The sequence below is a fragment of the Callithrix jacchus genome, chromosome 4, assembly GCF_049354715.1.
Source record: "Callithrix jacchus isolate 240 chromosome 4, calJac240_pri, whole genome shotgun sequence".
In the NCBI taxonomy this organism is placed as follows: Eukaryota; Metazoa; Chordata; class Mammalia; order Primates; family Cebidae; genus Callithrix; species Callithrix jacchus.
In genome coordinates, this window is record NC_133505.1 from 74024793 (window position 1) to 74045470 (window position 20678).

The 20678-nt window shown below is 35.2% G+C and overlaps 1 protein-coding gene across 7 annotated transcripts in view; it reads left to right on the forward strand.

Moving 5' to 3' along the window:
- Window positions 1-20678, forward strand: part of ADGRB3 (adhesion G protein-coupled receptor B3) — a 771381-nt gene that overhangs the window by 362447 nt on the left and 388256 nt on the right. For all 7 annotated transcript variants that reach the window (XM_078369486.1, XM_002746712.7, XM_008994633.5 and 4 more), the window contains 2 exons: window positions 11510-11578; window positions 16159-16267. In XM_078369486.1, coding sequence (XP_078225612.1) covers window positions 11510-11578; window positions 16159-16267 — 178 coding nt within the window. The remainder of the gene's footprint in view (window positions 1-11509; window positions 11579-16158; window positions 16268-20678) is intronic.

A 20678-nucleotide genomic window follows, 5' to 3' on the forward strand; every position in this document is an offset into this window, starting at 1 on the left:
ATAATAGTCAATTCAGTATTTGTGATACCTATAGTCTGTAACATTATAGCAAACACTGAATTAACAAATATCAAACCATTGCTCCAAAGAGAAATGCAGGGTTAGGTTCCTTTGAGAATCTGGTCACAATATTTTATCAACCAATCAAAATGACTTTGATTTTTATCAGCCAATCAAAATGACTTTGTTTTATGTGCATTTCAGTTAAAATACATCTTATTTAATATATGTTGTTGATTCACTAACATTGGACTCACAGCTGACAGCACTGTATCTTATGCCTATACAAGTTTTATCTGAAGTACTTACTTTCTGTGTAAGGCACAGCATAACTTTGTTGGGCTGAAGATCAATAGGTAGTACTTTGACACCATTCTTGGCTCATTTTAAGCAGTGAAATCAACAACCCAAAAAGCCCACAAAGTATGAAATATGCAGCGGTAAAAGATCATGAAATGGACACTTTTTTATGGTGTAAAGGCTAAAACAAAAAGGCAGAGCATCACTATGTTAGACCTCAGTTAGAAACATGCACATTGGCCAACTCAACATTTTTACCACTTTGTGCATGTCCACAGTTGGCCATGATGGTACTGTGCATTTTAGTTTCAAGATTACAGATTATAAATAGGTGAATTCAGAAATATAAAATATGTTAAAAATGAAGATTAGCTGTTATCTATTTTTCAGGGATAGGATTAAAATCTGTTAAAAAAGAAGATTAGCTGTTATCTATTTTTCAAGGCTCAGAAATACATAACAGTCCATACATAATATTTATTAATTACTTACCACATAGTGGGTACTACATAATGCCATTATTGCTCCTATTTTAATTACCAACATAGAAGAAAAACATGGATCTTGTTTTCAAGCCTCTTCCAGTATCATTGAAGGAAAAAATAACGTGAATAGGCTATAGTGTGTTCTACTTCTATGAATTTTAAAAAGTCTGAACAGCAGTAGGAAGTAAAGAAGTCATGGAAGAGTTAGGACTTAAGATAGAATTTGCAGAAGTAAGTGAGTTACAGAAATACTTCATAATTAAACTATGCAGTCAAAAGCATAGCAGTAGTTTAAGAAGGACCTGTCTGTTAGAAAAATCTTCCTGTCTTTTTGATACGCATTTTCCACCATGCATTCTATTTTCAGAAAAATATTTTGGAAAATAGGATTTTCCTATTCCATAGGATTTCCAATTCAAATAGGATTTTGCCTTAATTCGAGTAGAGCAGGGCAAAAAATAAATAAATAACAACAAAAAAAAAAAAACAAGGAAAACAATCCTGTTTCTCTATGCTAGAGAGAGCCTAACATAACTAGCATCACTTTCTAGATAGTACTTAAACCCCGCCCTTAGTATAAACATGAAAATAAGAAACTTAATGGCAAATAACTTTCTTAAGTGGGTGAAATTTGAAGCAATAGATCTTTCTTCATGAACCAACATCCTTACATCCTACCATGAACAAATCTAGAAGATAGCTGGTAACTAAGGGAAACTAGCAAGCTCCATAGAAGAGTCCAGAGTAGGCACCACATCCATGTGGAAAGAAGACGACAGGCAAAGTAGTTTTAAGAATGTATAAAGTGCAATCTATCAGCTGGTAAGTGCCATGTGGAGTAAATGAATTATTTTGGTTGAGTTTAAAAAAAAAATACAGTAAAACTTGAGACTGATAGTTTTATCCTTTCAGAAGCTCCTATTATTTTCTTCAGAGTAAAGAAAATATTGAGATTTGCATTAGCAAAAGTTACAGTTGGTTTTATATTGTGATTCCATTTATTATCAAATGTGCTTTTGTCTTAAGAAGTTTTTATTGAAGAATGTTTTTGTTTACTAATACTACCATAAAAAATATCACAAACTGAGTGACTTAAACAACAAGCATTTTCTCTCAATTCTGGAGGCTCGATGTCCAAGATCAAGGTCTCAGCAGGTTTGGTTTTTCATGAGACTTCTCTCTTTGGCTGATAGGTGGCTGCCTTCTCTCTGTGTCTTCACATGGTCTTTTTCTCTACACATTTGCATCCCTTGTGTCTCTCTGTATGTTCTAATCTTCTCTTCTTAAAGGACACCAGACAGATTAGATCAGGGCCCACTCTGATTCATTCTTTTTAACTTAATTTCCTTTTTAACAGCCCTATGTTCAAAGACAATCACATCTGAGCTACTGGGTACAAGGACTTTAACATAAAAATGGGTGCAGGGGCTGAGATACAGTGAGCCTATAACAAGGAATCTTGAAGGACTATAAGAATTTTCTTTTATTGAAGGGGTCTGTGTCAGTCATCTTTCCCCAGGACAGGACCTGCTGTGACTACTGCCTGCAGTCTTGCAAGGGGCTAAACTTGTGATGTGTGCAGGCTTCTTTCACATGGTGGCCCTTAAGTGTATCAGCCAGGCCTACCAAACTTGAGGGATCACTCCTTACCTTATTCCTCACTTAAGAAGCAACTGCTGTCTGAATATGATGATGATTTTGTCACAGTGAGTTATGATGTTTTTATAACATTGGCTGTTCTGCCAGGCTGTCACTGGGGAAATAATAATATTTAATGGTATTAGGTTCACTAACTATTTTTACCTTTCATTTTTAAAAAAGAACTATAAACAATACTGAGCTCATGCCCCAAAGCACTAAATACTGGATGGCTTATTCTTTCCACTTAGCCTCATCCCATCGAGTATACCTCAAGCAGAATTATTCTGTTACCTCTTGCTGGAGTCCTTGATCCTAAAGTTAGCTCAGAGATACTGAGAGGATTATATAAAAAGTTCTCCATCTGAGCTATTCTGGGACTCCACAGGTCAAACTTTCTTATATCATGGCAAAACAACAAGATTAGTGTGAAAGACAGTGTCCCAAAACAATGTTCTTATGCAGTTAACAAAATGAGTCAGAGCTAAAAGAAGTATTTCTTTAAGGTGTTTTTAAAGACTTTTTTCCCCTAACCTAGTGACTATTAGGAGATACTAGTTTCAGTTTTCTGTTCTCCCATTCCTTTTGGTCTGGCAGATTGCAGTGGGAGAGCAGGGACAGTCTGGCCCTGCCGTCAGAAGCCCTCTGAACACCACTCTCAGGTCAGGCCACTTGGCCTGCTGCAGATCCCACTACTGACCCTTATATCATGTTCCTTCAAATGTCTGACTATTGTCTCCCAGTTTTCCAGTGGCTCAGATTTTCCTCTAGATTATGTTCTTCTTATGCCTTGGTCTCTGAAACCTGCTAGAAGGCATATTATATTATAATATTCTGCCTTTCTGAATCCTTGTTAGTTTTCAGTTGCCAATGGTCAGTTGATATGCTGCTTAGATAGATATTCTGGATAAAAGGTCTAAACCATGGTATTTTGCTTCTTTGTCTTGCTTGATTAGGAGTGATTTTGCCTATTCACCTGTTACCAAAAAAGTACCTAGGGCACTCTTTAGAGATTGCTTAGTTTTTTGTTTGTGTTTTTAATTTCTTTTTTAAAGCAAACTCAAGAAATTTTCTGTAATAATGTTGTTCTTACTTACTTTCATTTCAGTATACTTTTTTGAATAGAATGGGATACTAAGAGAGAGAATCACAGCCATAACACAGGGCATCTATGATCCCTACTTTAATCTAAATATGGATGTATTTATGGTTTTATGTATCACACATGCAAATGTATCAGCCAAGTGCATCAGGGCAAAAAAACAAAAACCAAACGAGATTTACTATTAGATTAATGCAAAAGTAATTGCAGTTTTTAATGGGCAGAAAAAGCATTTACTTTTGCACCAACCTATTGCACTGTATTGTGAACACTCTTTGGATTTTTACCTACTTAAAGGAATGGTCTGTCTCCTCTCAATTAATCTCAGCAGTAGAGTCTTTTTTTTTTTTTAGATGTAGTCTAGCTATGTAGCCCAGCTCTGTAGCCCATGCTGGAGTGCAGTGGCATGATCTCGGCTCATTGCCACCTCTGTTTCCCAGGTTCAAGTGATTCTCCTGCCTCAGCCTCTTGAGTAGCTGGGATTACAGGCATGCACCACCACACCTGGCTAAGTTTTGTGTATTTGGTACAGACAGGGTTTTGCCACGTTGGCCAGGTTGGTCTTGAACTCCTGACCTCAGTTGATCCACTTGCCGTGGCCTCCCAAAGTGCTGGGAATAAGAATTTATATTATTCTGTTACGTGTCTTTTCTGCTTTTTTTGTTACTTCCTCACATTTTTAAATTTCTCTTTTTATGAGTTTACCATTAATGTTTTAATCATGACTTCATTCCAGTTGGTTTTAGTCATGATAATCTTAATTATTTTTGTCTCAAAAGGCTCCAGTTTAACTATTCACAAGTTTTTACCTCTTGAGCTGTAGGCTTGTAGTTAAACCTGCCCAAAGGGTCTCTTTTCTTAGCTATGTTGTAGATTCTTCATACTCAACTTGAACAAAACAAAGGTCACTTTCTCTTCTCAACACTGCTGCTTCGTATGTGGTAGCATTTCTAACTCATCATCCTCAGCTACCAGAGCTAAGAACCAAAGCCTGACCTTTGATTCTGTGCTTCCTCTCCCATGCAATCTGTCATCACGTCATTTCTCTAAATCAAGCTGCGTCATCTTTGACCTCAATAATTAAGATGAACTGTATTCTAAGTTTTCTGTTTTTGCTCTTATTCTCCTGTACATTATCTTCCCCTCAGTGGCCAAAGCTGGACTTTTATTTTTAATAAAATGCAAGTAGTAGAACTACTGTGTGATCAAAGCCTCACTTTATCTGACCGCTGTGTATCATTTTCATTCTCTAGAATATTTTTTTTTTTAATTTTTTATTGGATTATAGGTTTTGGGGTACATGAGCAGAGCATGCAAGACAGTTGCGTAGGTACACACATGGCAGTGTGCTTTGCTTTTCTTCTCCCCTTCACCCACATTTGGCATTTCTCCCCAGGCTATCCCTCCCCACCTCCCCCTCCCACTGGCCCTCCCCTTTTCCCCCCAATAGACCCCAGTGTTTAGTACTCCCCTTTCTGTGTCCATGTGTTCTCTAGAATATTTTTATCCCTTCACCTCACCCAGTCCCCTATTCAGCTAGTTATGTTATCTTTCTTTCTGTTTCTTGAACTTGTTCACACTGCTGTTTACCCAGGGAATTTGAACATTCTCCTCCCTTCTGGAACTCCCTTCCTCAGGTCTTTGCATGGCTGTCTCTTTTTTTGCTTTTTATTCCATATTCAGCTCAAATGTCACCTTCTTAGAAAGGTCTTTCCTGCTGACTATCCAATCTAAAGTAATCTCTCTCTCTCTCCTCTGTCTCACACACACATACACGCACACCTTGCTGACCTATTTAGTCTATTCCTATAACCTGTTTTGTTTTTGTATCACTGTCTCAGTCCCTTTGTGATGTTATAATGAAATACCTGAGGCTGGGTGATTGATAATGAATAAAAATGTATTTCCCACAGTTCTGGAGGCTGGAAGTTCCAACAGCAAGGCACTGATGGCAGATTCATTTGTCTGGTTGTGGCTGCTCTCTGCTTCCAAGCAGGTGCCTTGTTGTGCATTCTCTAAGATGGGAGGAACCCTGCATCCTCATATAGTGGAAAACAGAAGGGTATGTTGGAAAAAACTGCAGGAAACTTCTTTTATAAGGGCAGTATTCCATTCATGAGAGAGGAGTCCTCGTGGCATAATTACCTTTTAAAGGCCCCCAACTCTTAATAACATCACGTTGGCAACAGCTGAGTTTTGGAGGCATCATATTCAAACTGTTGCAGTCACTGTCTGAAATCATCCTTTTAAATGCATTTGTTTACTTTTACTTCTCTTTACCCACTAGAGCATGAATTCGGCGAGGGAAGTAATATATCTTGTTTACTGTCATATTCGCAGCACTTAGAACAGAACAGCCAAATATAGAAAAGGCATTTAATAACTACTATTTGAATGAATAAGGAAATACATTTCTGCTTAAGTATTTTGTATACCTTTCCTTGCTGTTCCATTGGCACATCCACTGCTCTCGTTTAGGCCTTCATAATTACTATTTTGATGTTGATAATGCTTTCTAGTGATATCTCTTTCTTCATTTTTTTCTTGCTAAAGCCCCCTGACTTTACTGTCTGGCTGATATTTGTATAACTTTCTTTATGCTATTCTTTTGATGAACAAAGCAGCACTTGTACTATTAAATGCATCTTGCCAGGATCAGGGTAAGGATAGTGATGCATAGGGAGGGTTCCCTGTGTTTGGCATAGGATGAACTGGGTTTATGGAGTACATGGGTTTCTGGAAGAGGAGGCTCCTTCCTTGCTTCTTTCTGCATGTGAATTTAAGAACCAGGTTTGAATATCCAGAGCTTCTTCCTGTCGTCGTGCAACTCCTCTAAAGTATGTGTTTGTGTTCAAGGATGATGTTGAGTCTTCAGATGCTGTAAGAAGATTTGATCCCATATTTACCAAGATAACTAGCTTTCTTATCTGTAAAAATAAGTGTCATCTCTCATTCCCTGGGCATAAGGAGAGCCCTGGTACTATTAAAAGCATCAATGGAAGAGGAGGGTGTTGACTTGAAAAAGAGGCAGCAAATTAGATATAAACCTTTTTTATTTTTTTAAAAAAAATTCATGAATGCCGAGCCCATTTTCTTACACACAGTGGACATGTAATTCATCAGTTTTAAATATTTGAGTATTTACATGCTGCTGTGCCTGATGTGCACTGGGGGCACAAGAATGAACAAAATAGAAGTAACTCAATTATAACTAGTAGAGGAAAAAGCCCTAAACCAATCTCATACAAGTAAATCATGACTTTAAAATGCTATATACTTCAAAAAAAGATCACACAGAACCACGAGAAAAATAAAATATCAAACCCTGTATAATTGGGGGGTAGGTGATGATCTGATAAGGCCTTTTTGAGGAAATTGCATATAAATCTGTACATAAAGGATGAGGAAAGGTTATCTGAGTAAAGAACAGAAAGAATAACAGTCCAAGAAAGCAAACAGCATGGAAACAGTTCTACAGACAGGGCAGAAAAGAGTGTGGGATGCATGAAGCAGTCTAATAGACTTGGTGTATAAATAGAGTATGGAGCAGGATAGTGTAAGATGAAGTTGTCAGGAAGTGGCTGGATCACACATGGCCTTGCAACCATCAACTAGTTGATCTCTAGGTTGGGGATCAAGGATCTATTCTATGTTATGCATCCTTATCCTAATGGCTTATCCCTGCTTTCTTGTTTTCTGTTAATCCTTTCTAATAATTCCCCCTACATTTCTAGTCAGAGTCACTATAATTCTTTCAAACCTTCAGGTCTACCTTATTTAGTCTGCCTCTTAGGGCTTGTCTTTGTCCCTTGGTGTCCAAGAATTTTGCTACCAGTTAAGATGGAGGAGGGTACATTTCCTGCTTCTGAAATCACTAGCCTAATCTACAACTCTATTTCCATGGAAATAGGAATTCAGCAAAAGCAAAATGCTAAGACATATTTTAGGATATTTATAAAAAATTGTGTATAATCCATAAGAAATCTGCCAAGTGGATGCCAATCAGAAGTAAAAACAGAATTTTTTACTGCTTTCCATAAAATAAAGTGTTCTTTTTGTCTCATATAGCCAAATCTAGGGCCTCTACTTTGAATGCCACAGAAGGATTTATGCTTCTCTTTATAGAGCATACATTTACTGCCCTGATTTTTGTAATAGTTCCTGCAAAGAAAGAATAATCATGCCTCTTTGACCTCTGTGTACTACAACCATTCTCCATGGTGCCTCTCACATAGTAGGTATTTAATAATAACTACCCTGAACCCCACTCCCCGCGGAGAACATTCTTTGAAAGAAGAGATTTCTGCTGAACAAACTGTGTGCCCCAGAGTTAGTAATTAATCAGTTCTGTTCTGTACATATTGCTGAGAAAGGAAGAGACATTAAGAGATAGAGGAGAATGCTATTGGTTGGGAAATTCTATATCAGAATTACAAGTGCATATTTGCCATAATGTGGCAATGAATACAAATCATGCAGCCAGTCATAAAAATATATAACAAAAAGAGAATAAAATCATAAAGCTGCCTTATATCAAGCACTTACTATGCATCAGGTACTGTGCTAAGAATTAACTTCAAGCTGCACAACAGCTCTGCCAGGTAACTATTATTACTGCTGTATTACAGATTAAAGAAATAAAGCATAGATAGGCAACATCTGCCATAACCGTAGAGTTAATAATTGATGGGGAAAATGTCAAACTGGGTCTGCCCCATTCAAGTTCCAAGCAGCTCCCATTCTGCCAAGGACACTCAGTTTTTCAAATCAGTATAGGTCATGGAGATCAGGGCTGACTATAAAAAAAGAGAGAGAGAGAGAGAAAACCTACTGTAAGATGTTGACCTTTTTATTTTAGGGATTGACATAAGTGACCTGATCCATAAATCATCAAAAGAGAAAGATTATTACCATTAATGGAGTTTTAAAATAACACTAGCAAGCAGTGGCTCTGCCTCCACAGAAGCAGCTTCATACTTTGTTTGAAAATTCAGTCTTGGGGGCCTGAAATGTCATGAGTCCCCTCTTCAAAGTACAGTTCTGTTAGGTTTGGTTCTATTTATCAGCCTGATAGTTTAGCAAATGTCAACGTGAGTATATATATATATAAGCAGTAGGTATTAGTATGTGTATATTTACATATATAATATGTGTGTGTATATATCTATTCTATGTGTCAGACAAGTTAGAGCAAGGTCAGCTGAAAGAACTGGTGCTGAATCTTATTAGGAAAGCTGAGGTGCAAAATGTGGTACATGTACACTATGGAATACTACACAGCCATTAAAAATAATGAAATCACGTCCTATGCAATAACATGGATGCAGCTGGAGGCCATTATCCTAAGCAAATTAATGCAGGAACAGAAAATCAAATATTGCATGTTCTCACTTATAAGTGGGAGCTAAATATTGAGTATTCATACACACAAAAATTGCAACAATAGACACCAGGGACTGATAGAATGGGGAGGGAGGAAAGGAGACTGGAAGGGGCTGAAAGCCTGATTACTGCATATTATGCTCAGTACCTAGGTGATAGGATCATTCATACTCCAAGCCTCAGCATCACTCAGTAAACCCAGGTACCACACCTTCATATGTATCCCTTGAGTCTAAAACTAAGTTGAAAAAATAGAGGGAAAAAAAGGAAACTCTGAGATGTACTGATTGTGCAACCTAATTTTTTTATATTTAGCACTTTACTGAATATCTGCCATGAGCAAGGCATTTTATGCTCTGAGGATACACTGATGAACAAGAAAGACTTAGTCTCCCTATAAATGCTGCCCCACTGCTTGAGACATTCTGACTTAGCTCACTGTGTTCCTACATGGACTGCATTAATCAAGGCACTACCCACTGATTGTTCCAAAATCTAATCAATAGCGAGATCAAATAACTTTATTCTGTACTGCCTTCCCTCTCCGATTTAGCAGAGTCACATTTCTTGGCCTTGAAGAACAGTACAAACTGCTTCTTATACTCTACGTTGGGTTGGTTCAACATATATTTTAATAATTTGTGTTTTTTATCTGTGCCCTTTGTTGATTTTAAAAAAAAAAACTGAACTCTGAATTTATTGCCTTCATCAAGGAATTTTGTGTGTGCAATGGCTTTCATGTACAGCAAGGAGTCACTGACCCACTGTCAGCAAAACATGCTTTGTGAAAAGTTTTTTTCAGAAAAGGAGATGCAGTTGCACAAATTGCTTCCTGTTCTCTTGGTGCCTCTTGTTAGCAGCAGCATGCATTTTCTATGAAAGCTGGCAGGGGTTAGAATGCAGACCGAGGTCATGGACCTCAGCACAGCTAACTGGCATGTACAGGGATAAAACCTGCAACTTTTGCCTCATTAGCACCATGTCCCCTACTGAGTTAACCAGCCATAGGCAATTGGAGAACTCTGAAGGTTAATTCTTTCTGCCCATAGGTAGAGTTACACCTCAATGGACTAAGCCCTTCAAATGTTAACATTTGAAGCAGGAAATTTAAAGTGGGAAAAAAATGGCTCGTATTACAAAAAGGTTAAATGAATTGAAAAACGAGTCTAAAACAGACTTGCATTTTTTTAAGAGTTGCATAAAATATTCTGTAACTTTTATAGATGTTATGACTCAAACCATGTTTCAACTCATGTGATTGCCAGGAACTATTAAAATAAATAGCACAAATAGGGCAATTAAATATAGATACTAACAGCTTCAAACCACAAGAGAAGAGGAAATGAAGCAGCTTTGTTTTTCATTTAATAACACCCAGGTGAGTTTGGAATTAGTGCAAATGCCTGTTTTGAGAAGCTAGATAGGAAGGAAGACTGATGAGACTAACAGGTTATGATTATTTCCACCCTCAAGGGAGTCTGGTCTAAGTTAATGTATCAGTATGAAGCAGTGCTACTGCTAACCTACACAGAGTCAGAAGAGATGGGTTCTGAGAACGCAGCCAAGCCACCACTGCCTATGTAGCTGAAGATAAATGTCGTATCTTTCCTTTACACTTCTCAGGTCTCCTGTGACCCCCAAGTCATAGCTCATCTTCAAAAGCACCCTGGTTGTTCTCTCCCGGTTCCTGTGTCTTGATAATACAGTGTAGTGCGAAAAAACAGACAAGTCTCTGGTAAAAATCCTTCATATGTGAAATAAGCACTCACAAAACTGAACTGAACAGAGCCCTGCTCTCTGTCAGTGTGTCCATGGTGAATAGAATATGAACATCAAAATGGACCTGCCTGCATGGACAGGGAAAACCTAAAACCATTGGGTACTGCCAGGTGAAGATAAAGCAATAGGTCTTCAACAGTTAGAGACAAGAATGATGACAAGGATGAGACATGTCTATTCGTTCTTCCATGTTGGCTTGCTGGCAAAAGGCAGAAGTGCATAGAGTAATAATTTGAAAACAGCTAAGATTTATTGTGCTCTTAACATATATGATATGCCAGGAACTTAGAACATTTTATTTAATATGCACAATAGGTAGTTATAAAAGTACAGAGGCCAGGAAGGGTAGAGTCAAGATTTTAACTGAGGGAGCCTGTCTTGCCTCCATTTTGCCTATAGTCTTACTGGAGTGTTCTTTGAAACAACAGTGCAAGTAACAATCACAACTCACAATTAACAGGACAACTTGTAACAGAACAAATACCAATGACTTTCTTTACAGACGGGATTAAACTTATATGGAATAATTACACAATGACATTACAGAGTGGAAGATAGAGACTATAATGGAACAAATAATTGTGAGTGAAAGTGTTTCCCTATTCTGACCTCTTCTGTGGGTACAGAAATGAAGTTTTAAAAAATCCTAGAATTAAGGTGCTGAAAAAGTATCCGCAGAGATCTTCCAGAATATTATGTTAAGGTCATAAAGCAATATTGCAGAGTATCTATACCTTTACCAAGTAGTCAACTCAAATAGATGGTATTAAAAAGTATAATTCTCTCATGTAATATTAAACCTTTTATCTAATTTAATTTACAGAACTTCTTTCAAATAGTTAGCAACCTTCTAGATGAAGAAAACAAGGAAAAATGGGAAGATGCACAACAGGTAAGGATGGGTTTTTTTCAGAACTTAAAAGGAAGTTGGCTAAACAAAGTGTAAAAAAATATGTGACTAAGGCCGGGCACGGTGGCTTAAGCCTGTAATCCCAGCACTTTGGGAGGCCGAGGTGGGTGGATCACGAGGTCAAGAGATCGAGACCATCCTGGTCAACATGGTGAAACCCTGTCTCTATTAAAAATGCAAAAAATATTAGCTGGGCACGGCGGCTTGTGCCTGTAATCCCAGCTACTCAGGAGGCTGAGGCAGGAGAATTGCGGTGAGCCGAGGTCGCGCCAATGCACTCCAGCCTGGGTAACAAGAGCAAAACTCCGTCTCAAAAAAAAAAAAAAAAAAAAAAAATGTGACTAAATTAATGGCTTGCTATTTCAGGAAAAAGAGAGATTTTTACGTCAGTCTAGGTTATATCCTAGTCATTTTTGAGGAAGCAAATGATCTTTACCCTATCAGTCTGGAATACTTATACATGTGAAAAAAAGCCTAGCAAGTTTAAGCAAATTAAAACTTTAAGGATATAATGTGTAATAATTAAATGCCAAACCAGTAAGTTCCTTTTCTGTCTACAGAACATGGGAAAAACAGGACATCTAAAAGTACATATTTCAAATGAAACTATGGAGTTTTGACTAATAAAACCATTTGCATTTACTGCAATATTAAATATAATATGGATCATAGAGAGATTAATTTTTATTCAAATCCAAGAATTGTAAAAATCAGGCCTCACCAAAAATTATATTATGATTTTTAAAACATCTCTGTGTTATGCTTTATCTGTATAGCCAGTGACCTTATTGGTTTGGGTATTTTTTATAAATACCTTGCATTACCATTTGTGGTATCCTAACTGATATACAATGACTAATTTTTTTCCTCTAAATTGCAGGAAAAGTGGTTTAGAAGTCTAGAAAGAGAGAAAAGTTATGTTTTTAAAATTCTATGCAAAATTAATTTAACTGAATATTAAACCTCTTTAGGTTTTCTACTTGACTCCTATTAAAAATAAGACCAAAAAAAACAAAACTGAGGTTCATTCAGGTTTTCCCTTTATAATCATATTCAGGATCTTCAGAAGTAAAGCATGCCCTTTATCCTACTATGACAGGAGCTCTAAAAATGGTCCAGTGTGGATCTGCCTCATTATCAGGTACAAATTTCATACACCTGGACATAGACAGAAAAAAATAACCCCTTAGTTTAAGATTTTAAACCTATAATTTGAGTTACATATTTGTCCTTGGCTCTCTTCTAGAGAACAACCTCATTCTAAGAAGATGGTGTCTTTCCTTAGAATACAGCTGTAGAGGCTAAGTACATCTTTCTAGAATGCTAGAGACTATTAATTATGGATATATTTAGAAGAAATATATAATATCCTATTTAAAGCAAGACTGCAATTTATCAGATGCTGTTATTTACTTTGAGGGCCCAACTTTAACAAATAATGAATGGTGGCAGAACTTCTTGTCAATGAAAAATCCTGAATTCATAATCCATCTACTTCCTTGGGATTTTTAGCTATATTCTTATACATAAAACATTTTTCCAGTAATAATAATCCTTAATGCTATTTTTAAAATAATGATTTAAAACCAAAAAAAAAAAATAATAAACCAACCCTGTTATGTAGCTTTTACTCAAGGTGGTTTCATAAATGCAGCCATGTGGTGAATGGGTCTCTGAGTTTGTAACACAAAGGGTGAACTTCACAGAAATAGGTGCTGTTTAAAATCTACCAAAGATAATCCTTGTGGGTCTCTTTATTTTTGAGTAATAGACTCAACAAAAGTAAATATAAAACAGAACTCTGTGTGCATTTGGAAAACAAGCTGAGTAAAATGGTGGCTATTGACTTTGGAATGTTTTTGTAAATAAAATTTACTCTTTTGGGCAGTCATTTCATAATTTGTTACCCATCAGCTACAGTAATGAAGGATAAAACTATGTTTAGATAAAGCATCCTACTAAAAACATAGTATACTAATGTGAAAAAGAAAACTGCACTTTTATATAGCGCTACTTTACACTCTACCCATATGACTGGAGTTGACAAATCCAGTTTAGTCAAGACAAGCCATTTGAGTCATGTATTATGTTCAATATTTCTTTATTATTTTTAAAATTCAAATGTCTCTAGAGCAAATGCAAACTGCGACCAGTGAGCCAAATCCAGCTTGAGGCTTATTTTGTTAATCATGTTTTGGAATATAGCCACACCCATTCATTTACATACGATCTATATATGGCTGTTTTGGTGCAACAAGAAAAGAGTTGAGTTGACAGCAGAGACCTCGTGCCCTGCAAAGCCTAAAATATTTACTATCTGAGAACAGAAAAGGTTTGCCAACATTTTATAACCTGCTTTATAACATTTGGCTACAGTTGGAGAAATATAATTAAAAACAAAACCTTTAGCCAACCTAAAAGAAACTCTCCACGGAGGTAGAAGAGAACAAAAACACGTTCATTATTGAATAAGCAGTGAATCAGAATGTAATGTGTATCATAGGCAATCTGCTGAGACCACAAAGACAGAAAGAAACCTTACCCTATTACATAGCCAAGAGTGTCCTCAAGATAAAAAGTAACTAGTCCTGAAGAGGACTAAGAGCACCTTTTGTCACATATAGTTCATCCTAAATTCACTTGGTAATTGACGGTGACCATCTTGTTACTTAATTGACCTTATTCAAAGATAAATAACCTCCTTGTATCTTTATGACTGGAGGTAATTTTGCCACTTAAAGCAAAATTCAAGAGGCCTCTTAAGTTAGGCTTCTACCCTTTAGAAAACTGAGAAAGAGGGGCACTATGTTTTTGTATATTTACCTTTGAAAGAGAGACATTCCTGGATCTTTAAGCTGTAGGAGACTATTTAGCCTTTAAATACATTGGCATGCATTTCCAAGAGAAAGAGTGTTAACAATTACTAGTTTTCCAAAAGTAAATTCTCTGAGAAAAGGGAGAAGAGAGTGGGGTTGAGGGAGGGAGAGTCTCTTCCCTCATTTTCAGCAGCAAAAATTAAGCCTCTTATTTTCATTTGTATTTATCCTTTCACTACACATACTCATATATATATATATATATATATATATATACACCTACACAAAGATGGGGGAAAATACAGTAGTAGCAGGAAGCCTTGGCGATAACAAAAATCTTATGCACATTCTTGGAAGTGGGATAATGGACTTTCATAATTCATGTTTAATGACTAAAAATCAAGCTAAGAAACAGGTTTTATCCCCCAAATCTTTCTAAAATTAAAAATGGGAACTATCTCAGCAATACATGTCTAAGTATAATATCCATCGTTCATGTCTTCAAATATATGTAAGTAAATATGCTGTCCAGTATTTAGATGGGCACAGCCACAAGCCACTTTGAAATACACATGTGCCTGCTGTCCTTTCCAGCTCTTACTGTATGCTTTTCTCCTATTCAGAATGTCTTTTCGTTTTCTGCACTAGTCTTTGCAGTTACAAAGCAGCTAGAACTCTCTAATCCACTTAATTCTTAATGGCTAGAAAATACAGTGTTGCTGAGTGGCCACAAGAAATTAGCCTGACTTCAAAACGTTTTTTGCTCTAAAATGGTTATATAATGCCGGCAGACTCTCTAAGCTTTATGGGTTATACACGCTAAAATTCCTGTGATCTTTTCAACAGCCTTTACGTTCCAAATACTACCAACTATTGCCATCATCAGGTTGCCTAAAAACAAACAAACAATAAAACAAAACACACTCATCTATTTGTACTGTGTGAGATGCCATGATGTTGAAAAAAAAACACTTAGGCCATGGAGGCAGATGTTCCTTTAGGTAGATAGGTAGGATGGATGGATAGATGCATAGATGAACAGTTAGATAGGTAGATACTGCTCAGCCACCATTAAAGACACAATGTGGCCTTATGTATGCTGTTTAACCTTCTTGAGTTCTTTCTTCCTCTTGCCAAAAATATGTGTAATGATTCTATAGGTGTGTTTTGTATGTGGACATGTAAAGCACAAGCACTAGAACTGTTAATATTTTTGTAATCCTATAATTATTGACAGTATTCTTATAGTGGACATTATAATTATTAAAAATAAATGTTTCTCTCAAGATATTTATTATTACACCATAACTTAAAAGTTTGTAAATATCTTCATTGTGGCAATAATAATTGTTTATCCTCCTGTGTTCCTCATATAGATACCAAGCTAAACATGTAAAAGGCCCAATTTCAGTGTTTGTCCTACATTTTTGTTATATTTAAGTGATAGAGCCCATCAAAAGTAAAGTCATGTATTTTCTGAGGAGACATTCTGTTAGATATTTTGAGTTTTCTTAGATTTATGAGGGATTGATCAGCACATCATATTACTTCCAAAGTTCCTCCCATGTGACATATGCTATCATTCTCAACTATTAATTTAAAAAATACTGCTATTGCCAGCTGAAGTTTTTTTCAAGTAAAATGAAGCTCATTTGTTTTTTCATATAGGTTTTAAAAAATTCAGTTATATATCCCATTGTATGTATAGATTTTTTTATTCCATCTAACCTTTGCTTATTTTTCTAGATTTATCCAGGCTCAATAGAGTTAATGCAGGTGATTGAAGATTTTATACACATTGTTGGAATGGGGATGATGGACTTTCAGAATTCATACTTAATGACTGGAAATGTAGGTAAGAAATAGGATTTTCCCCCCAAATCTTTCTGAAATAATAAAAAAAATTGCAAGTATCTGCGCCATACATTTCCAAGTGCAATATCTGTTATTCATATATTTAAGTTTATGTAAGCAAATATAATTCTAATACTTGGTATCTGAATTTTAGATGGGTCTAAACACATTACATTGTATATATATATATGTACACACACATATAGTTGTATTTATCTTCATGCATTTCTGCTTGTAGGCCTGTTTATGTGTATCTTCATGTGTGTATGTAGGATAATATGTATTTTTTCATCTGCCAAATGCTCATCACTATCCAATATAGTTATAAAAGTGTGTGTGTGTACGTACTAGTAATTTTGATCTAATTACTTTCTCACTGCTGAATCTGCGTGTGGTGGAACACTCAAGAATACTTTCCAGGGTTAAGATGATGGTGCGACTGCTGCCACTGCAGTTTTTTCTGAATATCTTCCAGTACGTGGTGGGTCTCCCAGGTCCCTCTGTAATGGATGCTGTAATGCAGCAATCATTATATTAACCAAATGACGTATTTGTCTTTGTGGTTAAAAATTAACAAGAACAAAGAAATACCTTTCTTAATGATATACATTACATTGGTATAGGCTTAGAGTTTTCTCATTTCTTTAAAGCTCCTTCTGATGATGTTACTGTGATTCAGAATTATTTTCTTTCATTTGTCATACTTTAATAGTCTTCACATAAAAACCATTGAACTATCCATAGTAATGTGTTTACATAAACATATTTTGCCCTTTATTAGTATTCACAAATATTTAAGCTTTAGTTTCTGGATCAGGAAGAGACCTACTTTGGTAAGAGAATTAACTAGGGAAGTTCAACTGGTAGAGAATGTAATTTTTTTTTATTATTAAGGCTTTTAGTGGTTCATTTTATATTTAATTTCTTCTGAAGGTCCCTAAGTCCTGCAGGGACTCATTTTATCCTAAGATATCTCCACCAGGGTGACCTCAGATTACAATAGGTTATAGTTAACTATTCGTAATATTCTTCACTTGAGGAAAGACTGTGTAATGGAGACTTCAAAAGTCAGGAGATATTTTGGAGCCCATATGTTCTCTTCATGCAGCACAGGCCTTATCAGTGAGTTTAACATCTTAATGCACCTTCTGAGCCAGTTGGAGGGCCCAGGCTTTTTCAAGAAAGAGCGTCCAGCAGCTTGTTGCCAGCTCAGTAATGGAGTAAACTGTTCCTTCTTAAGGACAATTAGAGTAAAAAGAGACCAAAGATGTTATCTTTGTTGAAGGATAAATTCAGAAATCAGAGAAATTCTCAATTAAATGTCCACTATAAAAGTGGCTGGGAAGATAAAGGAAAGAAAGTCTGTAGGAAAGGTAGACCATGTCTGTAGAAAAGGCTTAGCAATCACAGCTATGAGTTTTAAGGTATATGGAAGGAATCTAAAGAGTCTAGAAACGCTAGTTGCTCAAGCCGGAACCACTTTTCTAAGGGAAGGGAAATGAATTATGAAGGGTCTTGTGGCAGATTGGACCATTGGTAAAGGAATTTGAGTAAAATGAGATAGAAAAATAGAGAACTATTGTTTTCTTCTTTTTGTAAATGTTAACATCTAATTCTAAAAGGCATTGCTAATTAAAAGGTGGATCAGATCAATACGTGGCATTTGTGCAGAATGTGTTTGGAAAAAATAACTGTAAAAAACAAAGCAAATCTCAGAGTCTAGAAAACTTAAATTTGGATTTAAACTTAATTTGGCTCTATGTTTCAGAATCACAACATATCACATTTTCTATTGCACTAGCATTATTTGGTATAAAAAATTCATAATGTCCATAAATTGCAATCATTTATTCATCTTTAGTTTCTTTGACTTACCAAGTTTGTATATTTGAAAATGTTGTGCATATTTTTGCAATAAGATTATGTAATCTAGGTTTTCCTTCTTCCCATAAATGTAATTAAACTTTAAAAGGTATATTAAGCATAACTCCAAGCCATCAAATGCTGCAAATAAAGTCAGTATCGTCCTATATCGTCATCCATCTTACCTTGTTCTGCCTTCTAATTATTTATATAGCATAAATTTTTCATGTTAAACGTTGTGTTCTGTGAGTAAAAATTCTAAACATTATTTATACTGACTATCCAAAAAAGGTCTTATTTATTGTTGATTTCCTCAAATACTAGCCCAGGGATGGACACTGTAATTTGGTGACTAGAACTGAGTGCTGTGCTCCATAATATTCAGAAGTTTTCCAAATTGTATACACTAGTATCAAATTAAGTAATACAAATAATGATCAGTTACTATTAATATTTTTATGTTATCCAGTTTGATACTATGTATATAAAACATTATAATATTTTGTCGATATTTCCAATGTTTTTTAGCATGGACATGCGCAGAGACTATTTTACAGTAGAAAGTTGTGAAACATGTGAGTTGGCCCTCATTCTGTCTTACAACCTAATATTAATTATCCAAAAGTCTGCTCATTATACTGAGCAGATATGTATGCAGGAACACAGGCATGCACACAGCATGTGAGAGACAAATAGAGACTAGGTAACTAAGAAAGTTTGTTCCTTACGGCCTTTTTCTTTAAAATGTGTTGTATTAAGACTAAAAGAACTTCAAAAATCATAATGCATTTTAGAGAGATTATGAACTACTTTTTCATAAAGCCTATATGCATAGCTACCTCACTTTTCTAGACTATAGATAGTAAACTCCTGAAGAAAGAGTTAAACAGTCAAAAATAAATGCCAAAAAGACCATGCAATTTAATAAAAGCCTCTCAGAACTAATAGGTTATTTTGTTTCAACTTTAAATACTGTTTCAGCATTTCTGTTTTCCAGTTACTGGATTAGATAGAATGAGTTGGAAGCAGGGGCAGCGCTATTAGAGGCACATATATAGCAAATAGAATAGATCAAATGCTGGAAGAATAATAAAAAAGAAATATTTTTTCTTTATTGTCATTTCCCAAAGAAATTATACCTCATGTCTCATCTTTGAAAGTGTTAGTTCTAAGACTTAGGACAATAATTCATATTTAAAAGGATGGCCTTAATTCATCAAGGTAAAAGTTCCTAGAATCTGATTAAAATCTCAGAAAAAGGAGTGACACATTTTAGAAAAACATTCTTCAAATATAGTTCAAATGAAAAAGTTTAAAACTTCTTTTTTTTTCTGAAAAATGTCCCCACCTATATAAGCTTTTGATAAATGAAATGCTCTTATATGATAAAAAAATTCTATGAACATTTTGGTATACATGCATGCATGTGCATTTTTGTAGGGAGTATGTTCATAGCTTTTATCTGTTTCTTAAAAGATTTATAATCTCAAAACGTTTAACAGAGGTTTGGAAGAAAATAGTCTACAAACCAAGATTTTAAACCAATGAGCTTATAAAATAAGCTTCAATAGAATGTTTAGTTTTCATTTTTGAATATGTATATGACATGAAAGTTGTAATACATGAGTTAATGAGCATTTACTTAAGACTAAATGTTCTGCTAGTTTATATGATTACTGCATAAATGAATATATAAATGTATATGAAAGATTTGAATTTTCAATATATCTTTTTTAAAAAAATATATTTGAAATGTTTTAAATATCTGCATAGGTAAGTGTTTTTTCTTTAAGGAAAAGCATGTGACTTTTTCAATATATCAATAATTTTAAAAATGTATTAGTATCAATTAGGTCTGGAGGGTCATATCTTTATATTATTTAATATGAGATATTTTTAAAACATTATTTTTTCAGCAAGAGAGAAAGTTATTTTCTTCAATGAAAATATTATTTGAAGATTTATTTCAACTTACTTTTTATACTTTCCCTCTAAACATATTTCCTTAGGTACCTTGCAGTCTTATTTCCCCTTTTATTTTCCTGAAACTCCTATTGGAAAAGCCTTCTGGAAACTTTAATTCCCAAATAAATCTGCTCCCATTTTTTATTCTTCACATCCTCTGTGCTTTGCTAATCATTCTTTTTCTTGATACTGTTCATTCCTTTAATATTTTTACACTAGCTACAGTTTAAAATATAATCAAAGGATAAATCTAAACTCATGACTTGCAAATATTTGGATTTCTTTTGAGGTAATAGCATAAAACAAATAACATGAAGCCCTGACAAGGATAAAAATACATTGTTTTGAAGTCCAGCTGTTTGCGGTTCCAAATACAAAATAGAACATATAACATCTGACATAATTAGAATAACAAGGCAAGTTAATGGGACTATATTGTTCTAATAATTTGTCTAAAGTCTCAGTGGTGTGATGTAGAGTTTTCATTATATTTCCACTTATCTATTTTTCACAATAACCTCATGTAGCATATAACATTTACTTTTATCGATAAGAATATTCTATTATTTAGAAATTAATTGTAT